The sequence below is a fragment of the Chaetodon trifascialis genome, chromosome 3 (genome assembly GCF_039877785.1).
Source record: "Chaetodon trifascialis isolate fChaTrf1 chromosome 3, fChaTrf1.hap1, whole genome shotgun sequence".
NCBI classification, from domain to species: domain Eukaryota; kingdom Metazoa; phylum Chordata; class Actinopteri; order Chaetodontiformes; family Chaetodontidae; genus Chaetodon; species Chaetodon trifascialis.
In genome coordinates this window covers 29,788,895-29,813,383 of record NC_092058.1, presented here as the reverse complement: position 1 = coordinate 29,813,383, position 24,489 = coordinate 29,788,895, and the positions used below count along the sequence as shown (strand labels likewise).

Genomic DNA, 24,489 nt, shown 5'->3' with positions numbered 1-24,489 from the left:
GGACCTGCCAATTCTGTTGTTCTCTAGCAAATGCCAATTGAACTGCATGGTGCTGGGCTGTGAGCACAGGTGCCACTACAGGATGTCAGGCCCTCACGTCACCCTTATGGAGTCTGTTTCTGGCAGTTTTGTCAGAAATGTGCACATCAGTATCCTGCTGTAGGTTATTTTGTAGGGCTCTGGCAGTGCTTCTCCTGTTCCTCACCAGACAAAGGAACAGATACCAGTCCTGTAGGGTTGATGCCTTTCTACAGTCCTGGCCACCTCTCCTTGTGTAACAGGCGGTCTCCTGGTATCTTGAGGCTGTGCTGGGAGACACAGCAAACACTCTTTCAACCGCACTTATGGATGTGCCATCCTGGAGGAGCTGGAATACCTGTACAACTTGACCCAAAACTGGAGAAGATTCAGTCAGGAAGGATAAGAGGAGAGCAATTGTCTGTTGTTGCCACATGCAAACCCATTGTCTTTTGGGGGGTTATATAGCTTTTGCCTCTCCATTGCACCTGTTGTAACTTTCATTTGCACCAAAGCAGGTGGAACTGAGTTACAATCACTTGTGCTTCCTAAATGGACAGATTGATATCGAAGTTTAACTGACTTGGTGTTGTGCTATGATGATTAAGTGTCCCTTTAATCTCTTTGAGCAGTGAATTTTGTTGTGTTTTGCTTTTTATATTAACAGCTTTTCCACCAAAACACTTGTTTTGACCCTTTTAATGCACAAAGTTTAGTTTCAGAAACAGAAAAAAATGCACAAATGGGTTTATGCTTGTGTTACTCTGTGACAGGAAGATGGATAGTAAATCTGGGTGTGGGATGAGATACCTCTAAGTATCACCTTTCATTTGAGCCCAAAATTATGATTGTGTGTTGAAGCGTTTCAGAGTAATAGCCGTTTTATTCTAGGTTTATGACCATGGTTACCAAGGGTCCTTTGGAGTCACCAAATGGCCAGTTTTGTAGAGCACCTCGACATATTGTTGGAAAAACGTATGTAAAATATTCATTTTCTGTGATATTGTCAAATTTGAAATGGGACTAGGTAAAATTTCATGCTATGATCCCATTGTGTTTTTAAGCTAAGAAGCCCCAGCCACAGTCATCTGCAGGTATTTATTTGCAAAACAAAAATATTCAGGTGGAAATAAAAACCTTAAAGTTCAGTGAGTTCAAACTCCTGTTAATCAGTTGCATTTATAGTGACTGCTGGGGATAAAGCTTCAGAGTTTTACCTTCCGAAATGACCAAAAACTGCATGTACTCGAAATGCTTCAAGAGCAGCTTTCAATTGACGTGCTTGGATAGTTGTCTTTATGCATATTTTGCTGGAATGGCAATATGTTAAGAGTAAGTCATCAATAAGCAACAGAGCATAGTTCAGTAAGTGAGTTAGAGGACAATATTCCAATAAAAATAGATGTGATTGATGCAGTTAAAATCAGTAAACTATTTTGAAGAGGTTGGTTTTAAGAGTTTTGAATTCTGTAATGGAGTCCAGCATGCGAATGATACCTGTCAATACTGCGATTTCAATTCAATTTAATTCAATTTTATTTGTATAGCGCCAAATCACAACAGAAGTTGTTTCAGGACACTTTCCATATAGAGCTGGTACAGACCAAGCTCTTTTATCTACAGAGAACCAACAATTCCCCCATGCGCAAAGAAAGTTGCGTGTTCTTCACGATTGGCGAAACGGCGGCCTGTGCCGCCCCATCGCCGAGGCCCTACCCGTTCCCCAGCCGCCCAGCTGGTTGGATTTTGCCCACTTTCTCTATTTTTGCCGAATTTCCACTCGCCCACTGGGAAAGACACCTCCGGGGGAGGGGGGGGGCGGGCTTTGGTTCCTCCTGCCAAATTAGCCATGCGGTTGGTAAACACGGTGCCCTTTCGCCTCTCCTCCTGTCTGCAGGTTCTTGGTTGTAATTTAGTTGACTGACTGAACGCAAATAAACACACGTGCAAACGAATGAACAATGAATGAGTGAATGTATGAACGAACGAACAAACGAATGAATGGATGACTTTTTTTTGGTTCTAAAAAGCTTTTAATCACAATGACTGACTTTTCTGTTTTAAAAAGGCTTTTTAAACATTCACACATTTTTAACAAACATGCAAACATTGTAAACAAACATCCCAGCTCTTTAAACATTCAAACATGTTAAACAAACATTTTAAAACATTCAAACATCTTTAGTTCCACATAACACACACACAACACACACACACAGTCACTCCTTCTTCTCGTCCTCTTTCTCCTCCTCATCCTCCTGTTTTTGTCTCTTCTCTGCCAGCCACAGATCAATGCTCTTACCCTCGTAGAGAGCACAAAAGCTCTCCTTTGTGTGAGGACCTCTGAGCTGGCTGTGGCCATAGTCCTTTTGTGATGGCTGACCACAGCACTGGCAGATCCTCAACTTGTGAGGCTTCCGCTTTTTTGGCTTCTCCCCTCTGCCACCCTCCTCCTCCTCCTCCTGATGCTTCCTCTTCATCCTCCACACGGTCGTTCGAGGTATGGTGACCTCTTTGGGCCTGCGTTCCTCCAGCCACTGGTGCGCTGTTCATCCAGCGGGCCCATCCTCCAGGGAATAGAGAAACTGTCCTTTGCCCGCTGTCCAGATGCCTGGGCTCGCCGCAGATGTCGCAGGGGGCCCCGGGCTTCCCCTGCACGCTGCCCTGTGCCTTGGACAGACCGTGCACCTGGTCGGTCCTTTGGACGCACTGGAGGTGGTGGCCGAAGTGGAGGCAGAGGTGGTAGTGGAAATGGAGGAGGGCAGCGGTTCAGATTTGATCTCCTTCTCCAGGTGCCTAATTTTGGCCTTTGCCTTTTCGTGCTCCATTCTGCACAGAAAGAAAGCGACACAGGCAAAAATCAACTCTCAATTTCAGACAGAGTGTACAGTAAAATACAGCACAGTGACACTGAGAGAAAGTCAGGCATCAAACACTAACTTTAGAAAAGATGCTGTTGTTTGTGCTGCAGATGTCTGTGAGGCAGAGACGGTAGTGGAAATGGAGGAGGGCAGCAGTTCAGATTTGACTTCCTTCTCCAGGTGCCTAGTTTTGGCCTTTGCCTTTTTGTGGTCCACCCTGCACAACTTTAAAAAAGGTGCTGTTGTTCATGCTGCAGATGTCTGTGAGGCAGAGACGGTAGTGGAAATGGAGAAGGGCAGAGGTTCAGATTTGATCTCCATCTCCAGCTGCCCGCTTTCGGCCTTCACCTCACTGTGCTCCATCCTACACAGAAAGCAACACAAGCAAAAATCAACTCTCAGTTTCAGACAAAGTGTACAGTAAAACATAGTCCTTTAGTGACACTGAGAGAAAGTCGGGCATCAAACACTAACTTTAGAAAAGATGCTGTTGTTTGTGCTGAGGCAGAGGTGGTAGTGGAAATGGAGAAGGGCAGAGGTTCAGATTTGACCTCTGTCTCCAGCTGCTCGCTTTTGGCCTTCACCTCGCTGTGCTCCATCCTGCACAGAAAGACAGACAGACAGACAGAAAAAGAAAGAAAGAAAGAAAGAAAGAAAGAAAGAAAGAAAGAAAGAAAGAAAGAAAGAAAGAAAGAAAGCGACACAAGCAAAAATCAACTCTCAGTTTCAGAGTGTACAGTAAAACATAGTCCTTTAGTGACACTGAGAGAGAAAGTCAGGCATCAAACACTAACCTGAGAAAAGGTGCTGTTGGTTGTGCTGTCTCTGTGACAATGAAGAAGTCCAGACATCAGGCTGCTTCTTTATAGCAGATGTCCGGGCAGTCTTCCAGAACAATTGTGATCTCTCACCTATCAACCAGCATTCCTTCGACACCTATCACCATTGTTTCTCCGCATTTTGTCTCTGGGTGGGAGGGGGCTGTCAGCAGGCAGACAGACAGGCAGGCAGGCAGGCAGGCAGGCAGGCAGGCAGGCAGGCAGGCAGGCAGGCAGGCAGGCAGGCAGACACACACACACACACACACACATACACACATACACACAGACAGATACATGCACACACACACACACACACACACACACACACACACACACACACACACACACACACACACACACACACACACACACACACACACCTGAGCTGAACACACTTGTGTATGATATCATTTTGTTTTTTTCAGGATCAGAAAAAGAGCTTTTGGACTTTCATGTCTATTTGAACAGTCTAAATGAAAATCTTAAGTTGAGTTTGGAATATGATCAACAAGTTATTAATTTTCTGGACTTACGTATCTCAAAGGATGACCAGGGATATTTACATACCTCCATCTTCAGAAAAGCAACTGACCGTAATACCTTATTACATGCAGACAGCTTTCATCCTCCATGGCTTATTGAGAATATCCCTTATGGACAATTTCAGAGACTAAGATGCATATGTGATTCTGAACAGGATTTCCACATTCAATCCATGGATATGCAGCAACGTTTTAAACGAGAGGGTACAAACCCCAGACTCTCACTCAGGCTCATAGTAGAGCTCTGTCACTTGAAAGGAGGGAACTGCTCAATCCTAAATCAAAACAAGAGCAAACTCACAAACCTTACTTTGTTACACACCATAGCAGAGAGGCTCTTCAGATCAAGCAGATCATAAAGAGAAATTGGGACATCATTGAGAGTGATCATTCTTTACAGGAGATATTCACTGAACCCCTGGGGGTCAGCTTTAGAAGGGCCCCAACAATTAAGGATAAACTGGTTAGGAGCTATCTCCCTGCTCCTAAACTGGACACATGGCTTCGTCGACCCAAAGGAAATTTCTGCTGTGGTAATTGCAACTACTGTGAAAACATGATGAAAACAGACACCTTTAGAGATGTGTTCAGTAACAAAACCTATCCGATCACTAGTTTCATAAACTGTAATACCACCCATGTTGTGTACCGACTTGAGTGTACTTGTGGCTGCTTCTATGTAGGCCTCACCAAAAGGAGGCTGAGGGACAGAGTGGCTGAACACAGGTATGCTATTCGCAGTGGAAACATGAATTATCCAATGGCTAAACACTACAAGGAGGCCAAACATGGAAGTGATGCAACTCTAAGAGTGTCAGGTATTGAGGCCATCAGCTTTGATGCCAGGGGTGGGGACAAAATCAAACGCCTTAAACAAAGGGAGGCATACTGGATTTATGCCCTTAAAGGCACCAGTTACCCTGGCCTCAATGAAGACTTTGATCTCACATCTTTCTTGTAGTCATTGCTTCAGTCCTATTGTATAGATGTGCTTTTTCCTTTAAGGATTAGATATTCTCAACATTTTTTCTAAATGTGCTATGAAGTGGTTTCCTCAGTTTTACTACTTTTTTTTACTACTTTCGCAACTTCTCATTATCTCTGCCATAATGTCTTCACTAAGGCTAAATGCTGTACTTTAATGTTTGATTCCTAGTGTGGATTTTATCCTCCTCTGTCTACACCACCCCTAACAGGGTTTATGTTGTTTCAGGGATCTTGTTCTTATATTTATTTTTTCATATTTCTCTCTATGTGTTCGCTGTTTGGTGCCTCTAGAGGCTAGAGAGAAAAAATGTTGCATATGGGAGGATCTCATGTTTGTACTTCCTGTCTTGTATTCACTGAGTACTGCCCCTACAGGTCAGAACAAACTTTGCATGTTTCACTCTTGCTCACCTGTGCACATTTGTAGTAATTGCAACCATGATTACTCTGTTTGTCTTTGTGTCACTGCACCCTGAAGAAGGCGCAAGCCGATACGCGTTGGTGTAATTGTAATGAATGTAGCCCATTAAATTAAAGGCCTTTCACATTTTTCAAACCCACTTGAGTGCCTGGAAGTAACAGAAGAAAACCAAATCAAACAACAACAACAACAACAACAACAAAATAGCTCACCTGAGGCCTGTACCATAAAGCTTGACCTAGCCGGGCTTCCTCTTACTTATCGGGCTTCACTTAACGAGACATCCGCCCTCCGGATTTTCGGTACCATAAAGCCGGCTATCAACTCACTAATTCAATTCAGGCTTGTCCAATCTAGATCTGTGCGCGCTCACATAAAAAGGGCGGAGTTTGCTGCATGCGACCAATCGCAAACATGGAAAAATCAGCCCGAGCCGCATATTTCACTACGGAGGAGCAAACAATAATAATTAATAAATACGAGGAATACAAATCAATAATCCAGGCAAAAAGCAACACAGTTGCAGCTGCCAAACGGCGCAAGGATTGCTGGCAAAAAATCGCCGACTGTGTCAATGTGTAAGTTAGTGTCATTATAATATTACTTCCCCACTATGACTGCACTTGTATATCTGACTACAGTAACATTTGTGTGTTCCATAAATGTATGTGTGTATGAAATTTTTCATTATGGCATGTGATTGTAGCCTTATTATTTCAGATGCAGCCCGAGTGGAGCAAAGAGAACATGGGAGCAAATCAAACATAAGCATAAAAATATACTTCAAAGTGGTCAGTACGCTTACTATATCTTATACATGTAGCATATGTATATGTAGGCCTACATGTTGGAGGCTATATACAATACAATATACAATGGCAAACATCCCAGGGCTTAGTCTACATTATGCAAATTACACATCAACCTTGCTTACCTGCAATGTCATAAAAGCCCTCTTTGATGCATTGCATGGGCAGGTGGCCGGGAAACACCACGAATGCATCGACAAGCTCAGTCAGGGACCCCGCGACTTTATGAATAGCTCTACATACTGTGTTTTTCCCGAGGTTTTCGGCATCGCCAACAGAATACATAAAAGTACCTATGAATGAATCAATCAATCAATCCATGATTTACTTAAACAAATAATTGATTAATGGCATTTTATCTGTGGCTTGCTTGTAACCCATCCAACGAGGGATTTAAGGACATTATAATAATTACAAACATCACTAAGAAATATATTACCTGTGGCAAAAAACCTCAGTGCAATGCACACTGTCTGCGGGACTGTCAGCGCATGGTTGCGGTGCGTTACATTACTGATGTAAGGCTCCAGCAGCTGACAGATGTATTGTAACCCCTCTCCCGAAAACCTGTACCTTTCGTACAGTGATTGTTCAGACAATTCGAACGGATTACAGCGATCTCTAAATAGTGCTCTTTGCACAAGCTGTGCACCAAGATCCACCGGGTTCTCATCAAACGGACAGGCCATTTTCCAAGAGAACTGATTGGTCAGTAGGTGGGGCTTTTATACCTGCTGAGCTCTTATCCTGAACTGATCCTGCTCCGGAGCAGGTTAGGTGTTCAGCATAGGTTACCACGGCAACGTAGCCCGATAGAAAGTAAGCCACCTTTATGGTACCGAAAAGCCAGGGTTAAGCCTGAAGTTATCTCGCTAAGCCGTAATCCAGCTTTATGGTACAGGCCTCTGGAGTGAAGCGGCACTGGTGGAGGTGGAACGACTCCAGGGATGTGGAGCCTCTGGCGCAGCGGAAGACGGGGAGTCTGACCCACCCCGGGTCACCTCCCCCATCTTGGTGTAGAGCTCCACTCCCGGGGGTCCTGAATGCAGCGGAGGTGACGACGCTGGGTGCTCCAAATCTCCTCCATCCTGGGGTGGTCGATGTGCTGGACGCCCGTCGTGTCCACCGCCTCCCAGAAGGAGTCCAACACCTCCTGGATGAGCCGCTCCGTCTCCTGCTGGCCTCGGGTGCAACGGCGGCAGTGACGGGCGAGTTCCCTGGCAGACAGCTCGATGCTGGCGTCCCTCCCCTCCTCGGACTGCTTGGCCTTGGCCGTCAGCCTGTCCACGTCGCTGCAGTCCCACTCGAAAATGGCATAGGACAGCCTCGCCATGAAGTGGCCGCACAGCTGGTGACTGTCGGTGGTGATGCCCCTAGCGAAGCATTGCATGAGGTGCCACACGTCCAGGCGCACCACCAGCTGCTCCCACTCACCGAACATGGCGGCGACCTGATCAGAGAATGAAACACATCTTTATAATCCACCGCCGCTGTCTAAGTGGGAATGAAAGAATGTGTTTTCAGTTGACAGGCAGTACTGTACCTTGCACTGTCCGGTGATGGCACAGCAGTCCCGGTCCACGTACAAAACCCGAGGAGGGGTCTTTCCAGCCTCTCTGTACCGCTGCATCAGTCCACCCGCCATGGGCAACAGTCTGTCCCCCTCGGAGTCAGTGAGGACGGACATGAGCACCTGCCCCTGCTCGTTGCCCACGTTGGTGACCCAGGCATCTCCTGCAAGCTTCTTGGACATCTGTACAGGAAAAGAAAGACACGTGACACAATCAAAACAACAACGACAAGATCAACAATCACATGACATTATCACGCTCGCTATGATGTACGCAGAACAATGACAAAAGCTTGCCTTCTTTGTGGAGTCCATCTTCAAGATGTCCCCAAAGATGGACGTGGCTTTGGTCTTTGCCAGCCGAGGGAGGGCCTCCCTCACATAGACCGACAGCAGCCAGGGAATGCTGGGGACCGGGTGCATGGGCGGGATGGACACCTGCCCCTGCTGTGCCACACCCGGTGTGCGAAGCTTGCGAAGCACAGAGAGGTAGCTCATCGACCGCACCATCCACTCTCTGGTGTGCTGCTCCACCAGAGTGGTGCGGAGGCGAGACGCACCGTAGCCCAAGGTGTGCTCCTTCAGCATCCCAACCACAGTCTTATCGCAGGCCAGTCTGTGTTGTGAGGAAGGAGGGAGAGGCAAGAGGCAAACAAAGATCAACAAAAATCGAGCTGTCAAATGATAAGTCTCAATGACCAGTGTCCAATAGCTCTGCTTACTTGTATGTGAGGACAGCTGAAAAGCGGTCCCGGTGCGCTGGGTCCAGCTGCTCTAAGATGTCCTGGGCCCATGCCACGTACCTCTTGTGGCACGAACTGCACTCCAGGTACTCCGTGCCCATGAAGTACCAGCCGTTCATGTCCAAGACTCTCCGGATGGTCTTATACAGGCCGGCGCCACTCAGCTTGTGCCCACAGCTGGGGCACACCAGCTTGTATGCCAACATCCTGTAGGGCACCCACAGGAAGAAGCGGCTGTGGAAGAAGGCATGGGCTGAGGCGGGGGGCTGGGTGTAGAGGGGCCGGTCACCGGGGGGGAACCACCACAGGCGGAGGTCGGTGGTGAGGACAGACTTCCCACTTGCGGCTCTGGTGAACAGCGCCCGGCCCAGCCAGTCTTGCTGCTCCTCTGGCAGCGTCATTCTCCAGCTCTTGGGCAGCAGCTGCGGAGAAATTGCAAATAAAGATTTGAACTGAACTGAGCTCGTGGACCACTACTGTAGTATAATTTTTCTAACAAAGATATGTGATGTGCTGAAGAGATGTCATGTGGCAATGCTTTATGATAAATCATGTGTTGTGTATTAGATTAAGGAAGTCCATTAGTACGTTGTGTGCTCTGTTTTAGATTAAGAAAGTACATTAGTATAACAGAAGGACATAAGTTAATGAGGCTGAAATGCCTGTCACGAACTAACTATCCATGTAACTTTACTGTGACTTTGTGCTATGAACTCTGTCCTGGTAACCTCACTGTGATCTTGATGTAATCCTAAGCGCACTTGCATAAAACTATTATTTTTTTAAAAATATCATGCAACAGCCAAGAAATAATGGTGTCTGGAACTAGTAATAACTTAGACAAAACTAGAAAGCAAGACCAAAGAAGGAAAATACTGGTGTAATCTGTCTGAAGGAGACTATTAAATAAAAAGAGGACATGATCCAAGGATGTCCTTGTATTAAGGGAGCATCTGGAACAGGAAATGTAATAAGACACAGGAAAAGCCATCTGCTAATATATGTTGAGAAACTACCTAATGGTGTATTAAGATTAAGACTTGTGCATGTTCACAAGCTCTCCTTTTTGTTCGACATGAAAGTCTCACCACACTACATGCATGTCTGACATTCGCCTATACCTACCTGTGCACCGCTGGTCAGGGCAGCGGGCCTATTGGCGGCGGCAGCAGCAGCCGCGGGTGGGGGGGCTCCAGGTGCAGAGGGTCCAGGTAGGGTGGCCGGTGGAGCGTCCCTGACAGCTGCAAAACACACACACACACTCACAGCTGTCACTGTGATCACTGTGTTAGGGCTGATGCACAAACAGTGCGTGAGATTCCACCTCCATCGTGGCGACGAGGAGCACATCGTCAGGGATGCAGCGCCTGCCAGCAGAAAAGAAGCAAACGTGTACATTGGCATTTACACACAAACACACAACTTATGCAATGCCTGTTGTGGGGGGAGGGTGTCTCACTCGATGGGGCCTGAGGAGCAGCAGAGGTGGCAGCGGCAGCAGAGGCAGTGGCGGTGGCGGTGGCGGTGGCGGTGGCAGTGGCGGTGGCAGTGGCGGTGGCAGTGGCGGCGGCGGTGGCAGCAGCAGCAGCTTCTTTGTCCCGGCCCATCACGTACAACTGCAGCCCATGCATCCGGGACCCCGTCTTGACATTCTGCCTCCTCAGCCATTGCAGGTAGCTGCAGACGTGACAGTGGAAAAAAGGGCAAATAGTTTGCTCACACGTCATCTCACCTCCATCACCTGCCCTATCGCCGTTGCCAAACGTATGTGCGACTCTCAGTGCTGGTGGACTCGTACAGGGACCTGTATGTCTTCTGGGCGTGGGCACCGAACCCCACCAGTGCCTCGTCCATGCCCCTCGTGCAGCCTCCGCCGCTGGATGGCTGCCACCATCTCTGGAAACAGCTGGGCGTAGGAGGCGAGGGCATCTTTGTTGGCAGAGAGGGGCGACTGAGAGGTGTCCCCACCTTCGCTCTCCTTCTGGTGGGACACCAGCAGGCTGCAGGTGTAGCCGGCGTCGTGGCTGAGCAGCCACTTGAACATTTGCCCCCGGTACTGGCCAAACTGGAGCTCACTCTCACTGAACACCAGCTGCCGGCACGCAGGGTCTCCTCCGGCCTGGAGGATGCGAGCCTTCGCCTCCTGCCTCACCCTCTCAGGCATCTTCACCCGATAGGCCGCTTGCCTGCGATAGGCTTGCGCCAGCCTCGACGTCTCTGGTGAAGGCTGGAGGGTGAGCTCAGTCAACGAGGGCTGCAGTCGCAGACGTGGTCTGTAATCCATATTCTGCAAAGACTCAGACAGGAAGTACATTGATTTCTTCAAACATAAACATCCATCAAAGTCTCATGTCAGGACATTTCATTCACTGGCCTGGCGTTCATGCACTGTGTGGTGGAAATGAATGGGTGTATTAATACTGTCACCAATGTCACATGGTTTCCTTTCTACTCCTTGAACTATTCCTTACTATGGATATTCTATATGCACCTTCTACATTTGTGGTACTCTAGTGGCTAGTCAAAACCAAACAACAGCTCATACCGTACCTACGTATGCCCTGACAGCCAGGCAACCCTCGAACCGAGGACACTGGTCCAGTATCGGTCCGTACAGTTTATCTATAAGACCTGAGAATTCCTATCTGCTGTCTGCTAGAATGGCCTCCAAATATGATGTGACTGCGTCTCTGTCTGAGGCCTCTGTGTTGTCCAAGCCTGAGGCCTTTGGGCACCTAACTGTGCAGAAGGCCTGTGACAGCAAATTCCCTCACACACACACACACACACACACACACACACACACACACACACACACACACACACACACACACACACACACACGCACGCACACACACACGCACACACACACACACTGCTGCAGTATTTATTTGAAAATACTGCATTTTACAGAATTAAGGAAGCATTTTACAGACCTGACAGAATTCCTAGCACTTTCCCCTCTCTATATCTATCTTACTGTGCTATAACATGTAAGAGCACAGTGACTACAGTGTTAATGTGACCAACTTGCCATTGTGCTGCTGCTGCTGCTGCACCGTAAAGCAGCAGCATTTGAAAGTAAAGAAAAGCTTTCAATAAACCCAAATACGTGTTGGTATTTGCAATTTCTCCGCAGCTGCTGGTATTTGCTTGGGTATGTACAGTACAGTGGGCCGAACTACTGTACGCACACAATGAGCAGTGAAAGACGACACAACTACATCAAGTATTAATTGATACACCAATACAAATAAAAAAAAGTGAAAAGAATAAGTTGGTGGCCAAGAGAAACAAACCAAAAAAAAAAAACAAATTAGCGCGGAAACCTTTACGCCGTAATATTGTCGCACACAGGCCATTGCTAAGGTCAGCCTTAGCAATGGCTGTCTGTCGCCATGAATGTCATGCTAATGCTGGTTAGGAAAAGGCCGCTTTACTCACCTTTGCTTCTCCGTTGAAAGACGCGTGAAATGTCAGGAGTGGCGATGCCTGAGGGTCAAGGCCGGTGCCCCAGGGCTCCGGCGCATGTGGGCTACCAATGAGAGAGCAAGAGGTTGAAAGTAGGACAGCGAATCAGACATTGCGAGAAAATTGTGAGCCGTTGATTGAACCGTTGGCCAAAGTAAGACAGGCCAATGAGGAGCCATAAAAAGTACTTGGCGACAGTAGCGAGGAAAAACTTCCTTTTAACAGGCAGAAATCTCGGGCAGAACCAGGCTCTGGGTGGGCGGCCATCTGCCTCGACCGGTTGGGTGAGAGAGGGAGAGAGAAAGACAGAGAGAGAGAGACAGAGAGAGAGAGACAGACATGCAGTCACAGTAACAGTGACAGTGGATGTAATAACAGTAGTAGCAGTTGCAGTGGATGTCAGGCAGGGCCAAGGCAGGAGACGCAGCTGCAATCCACGATCCAGATTCAGCCACTGTGGAACCTGCAAGACAACCAAGCACAGAAACTCCGGGTAAGGAGCTAAGTTAGTAACACACCGTGGTAGGACATGAAAGCGTGCAGATGGAGAGGGACAGAAGGACAGAGGAGCTTGGTGTATTTTTGAAGGTCCCCCGACAGTCTAATCCTATAGCAGCATAACTAGGGGCTGGTCCAGGACAAGCCTGAGCCAGCCCTAACTATAAGCTTTATCAAAAAGGAAAGTTTTAAGCCTACTCTTAAATGTAGAGACAGTGTCTGCCTCCCGGACAAAGACTGGAAGATGGTTCCACAGGAGAGGAGCTTGATAGCTAAATACTCTGACTCCTGTTCTGCTTTTTGAGACTTTAGGAACCATAAGTAGACCTGCATTCTGGGAACGCAGTGTTCGAGTGGGGCAATAAGGTACTATGAGCTCTTTAAGATAAGAAGGTGCCTGGCCATTTATGGCTTTGTAAGTAAGGAGGAGAATTTTAAATTCTATTCTAAACTTTACGGGGAGCCAGTGCAAAGTGGCGAGTATTGGAGAAATATGATCTCTCTTCCTGGTTTTTGTCAGAACATGTGCTGCAATGTTCTGGAGCAACTGGAGAATATTCAGCAACGAATTTGGGCATCCTGATAGTAAGGAATTGCAATAATCCAGTCTTGAAGTTACAAATGCATGGACTAGTTTTTCTGCATTATTTTGAGACAAAATATGCCTGATTTTTGTGATATTACGTAGGTGAAAAAAGGCAGTCCTTGAAATTTGTTTTACATGGGAGTGAAAGGACATGTCTTGGTCAAAGATGACTCCCAGATTCTTTACAGTGGTGCTGGAGGCCAGCGCAATGCCATCCATAACTGCTATGTCATCAGAAAGTGACTTTCTAAGATGTTTAGGGCCTACTACTATAACTTCAGTTTTGTCCGAGTTTAGCATCAGAAAATTGCAGGTCATCCAGGTCTTTATGTCATGAAGACATGCTTGTAGTCTAGTTAACTGACTGGTTTCTTCCGGCTTCATTGATAAATATAGCTGGGTATCATCTGCATAGCAATTAAAATTTATTGAGTGCTTCCTGATAATCTTACCTAAAGGAAGTATAAGGTGAATAGAATTGGTCCAAGCACAGAACCCTGTGGAACTCCATAGCTGACTTTAGTGAGCACAGAGGAGTCGTCATTAACGCATACAAACTGAGAGCGATCTGACAAGTAGGATTTAAACCAGCTTAGCGCAGTTCCCTTAGTGCCAATGAAGTGTTCCAGTGTCTGCAATAGGATGCCATGGTCAATGGTGTCAAATGTAGCACTAAGATCCAATAAGACTAGTACAGAGACAAATCCTTTATCAGATGCAATTAGAAGGTCATTTGTAACTTTAACCAGTGCTGTCTCTGTGCTATGATGCACTCTAAATCCTGACTGGAAATCCTCAAATAAACTATTATTATTTAGAAAGTCGCACAGCTGATTGGCAATTGCTTTCTCAAGAGTTTTTGAGAGAAAGGGAAGGTTGGATATCGGTCTATAGTTGGCTAAAACCCCTGGATCAAGAGTAGGCTTTTTAAGTAGTGGTTTTATCACAGCTACTTTAAAGGACTGTGGTACGTAGCCTGTTGATAAAGACAGATTGATCATGTCTAACACTGAAGAGTCAATTAGAGGTAATACTTCTTTAAACAGCTTAGTCGGGATAGGATCTAAAATACAGGTTGATGATTTTGATGATGAAAATATTGAAATTAGTTGGTGAAGGTCGACAGGAGTAAAACAGTCTAAAACTGCAACAGACTGAGTAACAGTTTCTACGGTTTCTGTGTTTGAAGACAAAACAGTACCTGTTGACGGCAGGAGCCGATGAATTCTGTCTCTAATAGTTAATTTTATCATTAAAGAAGCTCATGAAGTCATTACTGTTCAGAGCTAAAGGAATACATGGTTCAACAGAATTATGGCTCTCTGTCAGCCTGGCTACAGTGCTGAAGAGAAACCCGGGATTGTTCTTATTTTCCTCTATTAGTGCAGAGTAATAGGCTGCCCTGGCACTGAGGAGGGCTTTCCTGTATATTTTAAGACTGTCTAGCCAGGCGAACCGAAATTCTTCCAAATTTGTAGAACGCCATTTCCTTTCTATTTTCTGTGATGTTTGCTTTAATTTGCGGGTTTGAGGAGTATACCTTGGAGCTAACCTCCTCTGTTTAATTTTCTTCTTTTTTAGGGGAGCAACAGAGTCAAGTGTCATACGCAATGAACCTGTAGCACGATCAACCAGGCAGTCAATCTGGGAGGGACTAACGTTAGCATAGGAATCCTCTGTTGTATTGAGACATAGCATTGAATTAAATACTGATGGGATCATATCCTTAAATTTAGCTACAGCACTATCAGGCAGGAGTCTGGTAGAAGAATTTTTGCCTACTGGCTGGTAGTCTGGTAATATGAATTCAAAAGTTATTAAATGATGGTCCAATAAAAGAGGATTCTGTGAGGAGACTATTAAATCTTCAATTTCAATGCCATATGTCAGAACAAGGTCGAGGGTGTGGTTAAAACAGTGAGTCGGTTCATGTACATTCTGATGGAAGCCAACTGAGTCTAATACTGAGATAAACGCAGTGCTAAGGCTGTCATTATCAGAGTCGATATGTACATTAAAGTCACCTTTGAAAATAAAGGAAATTTTCAGGTGCCATGCCCTGGGCTTTCTCACCACCCTAACCGCTGTCCACATACTCCTGCCATTTAGACAAGGGTGCACATAGTGAATCCTAAAATCACCACCAGGTAACCACTTACTTTAAAATATCAGAGCAACTCGGATTGGGTTAACTAGTTCCTACATTAAGTGACAACAGTTACAGCAGGTGGTTAGAATCAGATCCAGACCCAGTTGAAATGAAATACATCTCTGTGTTATATAAGGGAAAGCTCAAAAGGCCATACAAATTCAGCCCTTTAAGTTCAAGTTTATGTCTTGCTTGATAAATATGCACACATTACTTTCATATTTTGTCTGACTTGTGGTTTTGAGAGATGCTACTGGCAAGTGAGACGACTGGTAGGAGAGGGTGACTATGGAAATGGATGGGATAGATAGTATTAATACGGTCATTAGTGGAGCATATTTCTGTGGCATATTTTACATTAAGTGCGACTTTGACTGACAATACTCTTCATAAGTACAGATAAACCTTCTCCCATTTAATGAGACATTTATACAAACTTTTAGCATTTTTGGCAGGTAATCAATCCCTCTCTCATTCATGTCTTCTCCTTGTTTTTTTCACTGGTACCATTAGCATGAATGACTTGTCATCACTTGATGTTGCAGCTAATGTTCTACATACTGCCACCTGCTGTGCTGCCTCCCATCAATGTTTTGCCCTCTTTTTTTGTGTTTGTTCTGTTTTGTTTTGTGAAAGGTTAAATTTATGTGAGATTTAAGGGAAAATATTTAAATAGAAGGACAGTGGGAGAGAAAGGTAAATTATGGGAGAATCGCAGGAAAAACAGAGGGTTGACAGGTCTGATTTGCATGTGAGGGGGAAGGGCCATCCAGAGATTGGGTGGAGCATAAAAGAAGCCCTAGCACCTATTGTGTTGAGGTTGATCTGCAGATACAACATCAGTGAGAAATAAAATAAATACAACACATATGAATGAAAACAACAAACACATCCAAAAAATTCTGAAGGAGAAACAGATATGTTTGCAGACATGATATCCTGGCAAGATGATACAAGTATCCAAGGACATGAGAAGGAATGGCTACCCAGCGGACCTGCCACAAACAACTCACAGCAATTGAGAACAGAGAATCACTTGAGGTGCACACTGGAGCAAAAAGGACAGAGATCGTACTGAACGACGCAGATTCCAAGAATTATGACCAATGTATTCAAGGAAATCATGAGATTGTTGGCCTGATGTCGCACACTTAATTGCCCTGCAGTAAATACACATAATAATTTCCCACTGAAAATCCATGTCCAAACATGACATCCTCCTTCTCCACAATGACAATTTTAGACAATTTAAATATTGGTCCATTTGAACTCATATAAATCACCTCTGCAAGACCTCCTTCTACCATCTCTGTAACATTTCCAAACTCTGTCCCATTGGGCTCTATTTTCGACTGATAACATTTGTTTTTGGAATGAAATGACGTGGGTAATAGCCCAGAAAGCAAAAATCCATTGAATCAACATTGAGATATGGTCATGGCTTAAAATTGAATCAACACTGATGTCAGACATTGAAAGTAACATTGAAAGCGCTTGTTATGATCAACATTGAAATAATGTTGAATTTTCAATCAGTCTAAACATTGATTCAATATTTATTCAACTACATCATTTTCAACATTGAAACAATGTAGAATTGTCAATTAATCTGAACATAGAATCAATATTGATTCATTTATAAATGCATTGAAATTACATTGATTCTACATTGCAACAATGTTATTAATTAAAGGACCATTACAACACTTTTCAGCCTTAATCTGTAGGTTTTAAATATGCTTCATGCAAGGCAAATTGCATGAAGCATACGCGATTTGAAGCGTCATTTTGCCGGGCGACGCGATGGACACAATGCGCGGCGCGATGGATGCGTTGGCCGCGAAAATCGCTCTCATCGCGTTGCCCCATCGCGTTATCGCTTCATCGCTCGAGTTGAAATAATTGAACTTTTGTGGCAGATTCGCGTGAAGACGCGCCGCGACAGCCTATCAGCGTTGAGATCGTAATCGACGTGCTGACGTACGGACGTGGTCGACGAGAGAATGAAATGGCGGAAGAAATGTTGTTGTTGGGCGGGCTTGTCGCGCGACGCTATGACGCCGCAAGGGGTTTTTGTACCAGCGCCAAACCTGGAGCGTCTGGCGCGACGTGATTTCATTTGGAGCGCGATTAAATAATTTTCATCGCGTTTGGTGGGAACGTAGCGTTAGCCTGGCAGGGGGCAAGTAAAGCCTGGTGGCCCGCCAGGCTTATAATACACTGGGGGAAACCCTGAACCCTCAGCGTAGCCTCTGCACACGGACACACTAGCGTTAGCTAGCGTTATCTAGAATGCTAGCGCTAGCTAATGCTAACGACGCTAATAAGCTACAACCTCACGGTAATAATTCACAAAGTTGACATGCTGGTGAAAATACATTGTGTTCTCATTAGGACTTAACAGTTTGTCTTCTTTTGTCACTCGAAGATAATAAAAGCCGCTAAAAGCCGCTAAAAGCTGCCAACCGCTGCCAACTGTTGACTGGTTTGAACTGGTTTGGTCTCAGGAGAGAGCAAGTCTCGTGGGCGGGGGCACAGGTGCACAGCCACAGCATGCCATACATTGAAACCATGTCTATTTAATGTTGACATTTCAACATTGAAAACCCAGCGTCTATACAATGCTGATTCAACAACATTTTTTCAAATGTTGAAATGGTAGCTCTAATTAAACATTGAATAAACATTTTTCAGATTTTTCAACTTCAACCAAAAATAACCAATTTCACCAAAACTCAACGTTGAATCACTGTATTTTGCTATCTGGGAGCAGACGACGATCATCACTTACGTTTTTTCCAAGTGTCTGTCTCTCTCTGTCTCTCGAGTGCTCTGAGATAGACGCAGTATATATGCTCTGTAAGATGTCATGGCTGTTTCTGGTTGGCACAGCGACGTTAATTGATTAGTTTGCATCCCTGTTTCACCTGTTTACATTCAGTCAGGTTGAGTGACCATTACGCGTGCCGAATGCACTTGCGATGTGGTCATGTGAAATGCTGATCAAAATATATAAATTTAGGTCTGACTGTATGTGCTGACTCAGATACTTGCATTGAATCGTGGCTGTTGCTAATTATTGATCACAGTGAAATGCCAGACACTGTGGAAACCTGCCTGTGAGGTGTTGGTGACGTGAGCTCACGACTCCGCCGGTTTACCAAAATCCACTTGCCCGGCGGTGTTTTACAAAAAGGTCTAAAGACATTTCTTTTTAGCAAAGCTTTTGGCCCCTTTTAGAAGTTTTTTGTTGTAAATCTTCTTCTTTCATATAAATGTTTCATTTTTTTGATGAAAAGGGAATCACAAATAAAATGTATTATTATTATTATCTCCATCCTCCAAAATTGTAACAGCTACAAATACCTAGGGGTCCCACAGGCAAATGGCAATCATGAGGAGGCAACACGGAGATCAGCCACAGCCCAATACCTTCAGAGGGTGAGGCAGGTCCTGAAGAGTCAGCTGAAAGGCAAGAACAAGATCCAGGCAATAAACACCTACGCCCTGCCAGTAATCAGACACCCTGCTGGTATAATATCCTGGCCACTGGAAGAAATGGAAGCCACTGATATCAAGACAAGGAAGCTCCTTACGATGCATGGAGGGTTTCACCCTAAGCCTAGCATCCTGAGGCTACACACTAAGCGAAAGACAGGAGGCCACGGACTAGTGAGCGACAGAGCCACTATTTTCTGGGGACACTTAGACACTCTTCATATAATACATCAGAAAAACGAAAGTTAGCTGAGTATTCATTTTGGTCTTGGAGCAATTAGATTTTTTGTGAAAAGTCAATTAAGCACATTCAAACCTTATTAAATAAATAATCTAAATAAATATTCTGCCCCTACAGCAAGATAGATAGACATCTCACTGATCACACAAGGAAGATCCACTTCTAAGGATGCCCCCTTTCACCAGCCCTTTTTGCACTTTAAAAAGAACCTTTGGCACAAGCAATGAGAGAAGCAAAACAGTAAAACTAGCAATAATTTTGGTCAGTAACAAGTAACACAAAGTAGCGTTGTATTCTGATGTTTTGCTATATATCTGTAATCCACATGTCCACGTTCAGGCTGCAAACTCAGTATAAGAAAATGTAAATATTCACATTTAATTACAACCCATCACTCAAACTGAAACACATAGTCCCCACTGACTGGTCTCAAAAAGCAATCAAGTACCTGGGAGTTTTAGTTAGCCACACACAAGTATGAAATTGTAAACAAGAAAATTAAAGAGGATGTAGGAAATTGGTCAACATCCCTACTGAATTTTAGTGCAAGAGTTGACACTGTAAAAATGCATATTTTACATAGACTGAAAAATTAGCAAATTACAGCTTGTCTGAAATGTGAAATGTCTTATTCTGTGTTTTACATCAGTGTAAATAGATTTTTTTTTCCTCTTTTCAGTATGTGTCAACATCCCTTTCTGTCTATAAACACAGATATCAATAAATCATTCAAATTTGTGTGGGAAATATAAGTGGGAGAGAGGCAGTGTCTAAGTGTGTCTTTATAGCTGTTGTCCCTTTATGCACGCATGCATGTGTGTGTGTGTGTGTGTGTGTGTGTGTGTGTGTGTGTGTGTGTGTGTGTCTGTCTGTCTGTCTGTCTGTCTGTCTGTCTGTCTGTCTGTCTGTCTTCTTTTGTGAAGACAAGCAGCAGGTACAGTTGGCTGTGGGCCGAGATTCCTGCAACACTGAGTCACATGGGCTGATTATTATCTCGCGCAATAACACACACAGAGCAGAGATCAGCGCATTGTATGATTGCACAAGCCCTTCCCCCTCCCTCAGATCTCTGCGCTCTCTCTCTCTCTCCCTTTCTCTCTCTCTCTCTCTCTCTCTCTCTCTCTCTCTCTCTTCCCCTGTCTGCAACACAAACACATACTCTCGGTCTGTGGTAGAGAGTGCTGTTGCAGAGCCATGTTTCGGAAATAAGAGGTAGGAGGTCACAGAGAGAGAGGAGTGTATCCATTTTTTAACTCCTGAAATTTTCATGCTTCATGCACTGGTGCTCCCCTTCTGCAGTGCTGACTACTTGATCCTGGTGTCTGTGGTGTCTGTGCGTGTGTGAGCCATTACAGCTGCTTATCACAGGGACCCTTGGATCATAATGGATTTCTATTCTAGGAAGCTGTCACCATGAGAGCAGACTGTGTCGGGAGGAGAGAAGCTCTTTTTCTCATGTTTGGACAGGAGTAGTAGCCATGTACTGGATTGTTATTCTGTTTCTGATTCTTCCTGGGATGTTTTCACACTTTCATTTTCCCTCTACACAGATGAGAAGGAGGACACAGTATTAGGCAGTTTGCCGCTGCTCAGTTTCCAAATTGGAGGAGTGGGACCTTTGGATAACATCACCCGCAAGTTTGCCTTTAAGGTCAGTAATATAATGGTGGACAGACAGAGCATGCTGAGAGGTCTGTGCACAGTTGCATTTCATGCAAAGGACACAATGGGTTGTGGGAAACATAAATGAACACACAGGACTTTCAAGACATACATTAGTGGGACACAATTGGGTTTAATGTTGGAACAGATTCATTTCAGAGTGTAGATGTTGCAAAGCAGTAGTATTGAAAGACAGGTGTCTCAGGCTTTCTGTGACAGCAATTTCTTATGAAGCCTATTTCACACATGCAGTGTATTCCTGAAATATTCAGGGACATTTTGTGCATCGGGTTATGAGTGAATGGGAGCAGGGATCGATATTCAGGTACTGTCCAACCAATTTCCCACCTCTAGACCTAGTAGCATGTCAGGGAAAATGCCAGAAAAGCTGTGCTGTCAGTGAAAGCAGTGACATTGCTGGGACAAGCACAAGGCTACATCTGTCTGATGAAAGACACTCTCAAGTAGAGCAAGTGAACCAATCACAAGACTCTACTGAGGATATATTTGATTTGATTTGTTCCTTTTAATGTACCAAATGTGTGTCTGATTTAATTAGATTATTAAAAAAACATGACTTGTCTTGCAAACTTGTTCAGTATTTAATACTTTACAAAAACACCAGACAGTAACAGTTCACTAGCCGTACCCAAAAGATTATCCCAGTAATTTACCAGGAACTATGTGTGAAAGAAGCTTTAAAGAAGCATTGCTCTAATCCTTGAAGACTCAACCATGTGCAATGTGACTGTGTATTGCAAAAGCAGGATTTACTGATGTTTGAACTTGTGCCTTGCTTGCATCGCTGTGGCTTATCAGGGTGTTGGTTTGGTTCAAGTTGATTGATAGAAGCTGACTGATGATGATGATGATGATGATGATGATGATGATGATGATGATGATGATGATGATGATGTTATTTTATGACTGTGTCTTGCCTCTTAAGAGTGGGGAGCTGATTTTTTGTTTTTATGTTTTGTTTTGTTTTTTTGGTTGAGGAAGTAACCTTGAATTACACTATTTTGGGTTTTGATGTTTCATTGAATTCTGAGTACTGTTTCTTATTTTTGATTGGACATTGCTTTATGTTATCATGAAGCAGAACCCCCCACAATCAGGACAACTTTTTGTCTGACTGAACATAGTGTTACATTATGTGCAATAATGGGACATTAAAGGCAAAATCATGGACATAATCAAGGAACATTTCGAATTAACCTTATACACTTACTTATTTCAGATTTGGTATTGTATGTGCATATATATATATGCCACTTTTCATACATATTTATATACAACTGACCAAGAAGTGACTTTCTACTTTTGGCATTATGTATATTTAGATTTTTTACAATTTATATTTTTTTTTATATTTTGTATTTGCACTCTATATGTTTGCATTTCTCACCAACATGTTACTGCAACTGCTTTCCAATTTACCTCAGAATTATGTTTGATCTTGCATCCAGATGCAGTAATGTCCTTAAAAAAGAGCATCATCCTTGTAGTCTGAAGACACAGTTGGAGTGCTGCCTCACCCAGCAGTTTTATTACTAGTGCACTTGTATTAAAACATGTTTTGGTCAGACAATAACAATGAAAAAACAAAAATATAAGAATTGTATTTTGCAGTTACTGACAAATAGATCAAAGCTGTTTCCTCAGATCCTGATGAATCACATCAACAGCGCTGACAGTCAGGGATAAACAGAGAACCAGCAGCAGCAGCAGCAGCAGCAGTAGTACACACACCCACCTGACAGTGCTGATTGTCAGAGTTGAATAAACACGAGAGATGAGGATGTAATGTAGGTTAGCTGAGTATGATCTGCTGAGTATAGTTTTATATAAACTGGAATATTAGCCTTATTTTTCCTTCAGCATCAGCATGAAAGACATACAGACATACATACACACACACACATACTCACACACAGAGACAGCTCTCTCTCCTGCTCTTTCTATATATCTCTCTTTGATCTCGTCCTTGATCTGTGTCCCTTGTCTCACTGCAATCACTGTTTGTCATTATCAACTTTCTTCACTTTTCAGAACATTTAGTTACTTTCTCTTGTTGTCTTTCACTGCATGTCCAGGACAAGCTCAAGTGCAAAGTCCACCACCAAGTGTACACACACACACACACACACACAGGTTCTCCACACACAACTGTAGACACAGACTGAGTAAATAAATTCAGTTAGAGTGTAGTGTCTTGGAATGTGTATACCAACTGTGCAACTCTACCACGTACCTCAAGCCATGCAATGAGGCTTAAGGTACGTGGAATCAATGAGAGTGGACACATTAAATACTTCCAAAAAGTGTAATTTATTATCCATCCATCCATTTTCTATGCTGCTTGTCCCTTTCGGGGTCGCGGGGGGGCCGGAGCCCTCTCGGCTGTCAACGGGCGAGAGGCAGGGTGCACCCTGTACCGTTCGCCAGCCGATCGCAGGGCACATACACACGACCATTCACACTCACACTCACACCTAGGGGCAGTTTAGAGCATGTTTTTGGTCTGTGGGAGGAAGCCGGAGTGCCCGGAGAGAACCCACGCATGCACGGGAAGAACATGCAAACTTCACCGGGAATCGAACCTGCTTGAACCTGCTGTCATCGAACCTTGTTGCTGTGAGGCACGCGCACTACCTGCTGCTCCACCGTGCAGCCTGTAATTTATTAACACTACAAAAAAAAGTACACTCCACCACTCACATCACAGTAATGGATCTTTAAGCAAAATTCATCCTACTGGGTGTACCTATGTGTTTCAGGGAGGAAGAAAAGAGAAAGAATAGAGATGAGAAATGATGGATCAGCTGCTCACTCTTCCACGAGTAATACTCAATAAATTGTGAACTAACCCAGTCCAAAAGGATGAATGTAGCTGAACTCCTGAATGAACTTTGAACTCTGTGTATGTATGTTTGAGAGAGAAAGAGAGAGAGATTTAATTATTGGTCAGTCTTCAAGATAAAAATAGCAGTGTAGAAACTGAAAACTTTAGAGGGATGATGACACATGAATGAGGGAGGGAGAAAGAGAAATAATAGATATGATTTGATTGATCTGATTATGTGGCATGGTGGAGCAAGCAGGTAGTGCGTGTGCCTTGATTGGTGACTCAAAATTGCCCCTAGGTGTGAGTGTGAGTGTGAAAGGTTGTCTGTCTTTGCATGTTGCCCTGGAATTGGCTGGCGACCGGTTCAGGGTGTACCCCGCCTCTCGCCCGTTAAAGATGGGATAGGCTCCAGCCCCCTCGCAACCCCGAAAGGGATAGGCAGTATAGAAAATGGATGGATGGATGATCTGATTATCACTGTTTTCCAGACAGTGCTGAATAAAGAAGGCCTGTGAACTTGGGCAAATGCGTTAAAAAAAAAGAAGACATCATCCTGTATGTCTGTGAAAGATAGAAAGAGAATGAGAGGATCATCTGTGTCTTTTGCATTACATCAACTGTGAACTTACCAAGGAAAGGGGATGCAAGTCAAGTCATCCCCTCAAGGACTCCCCCTATCTATCCTGTGTGTGTGTGTGTGTGTGTGTGTGTGTGTGTGTGTGTGTGTGTGTGTGTGTGTGTGTGTGTGCGTGTGATAGATAGAT

The 24,489-nt window shown here is 44.4% G+C and overlaps 1 protein-coding gene across 3 annotated transcripts in view; it reads left to right on the top strand.

Annotated features, from left to right (window-relative positions):
* Positions 1-24,489, top strand: part of plekha6 (pleckstrin homology domain containing, family A member 6) — a 291,763-nt gene that overhangs the window by 179,057 nt on the left and 88,217 nt on the right. For all 3 annotated transcript variants that reach the window (XM_070959441.1, XM_070959442.1, XM_070959440.1), the window contains one exon: positions 20,766-20,866. In XM_070959441.1, coding sequence (XP_070815542.1) covers positions 20,766-20,866 — 101 coding nt within the window. The remainder of the gene's footprint in view (positions 1-20,765; positions 20,867-24,489) is intronic.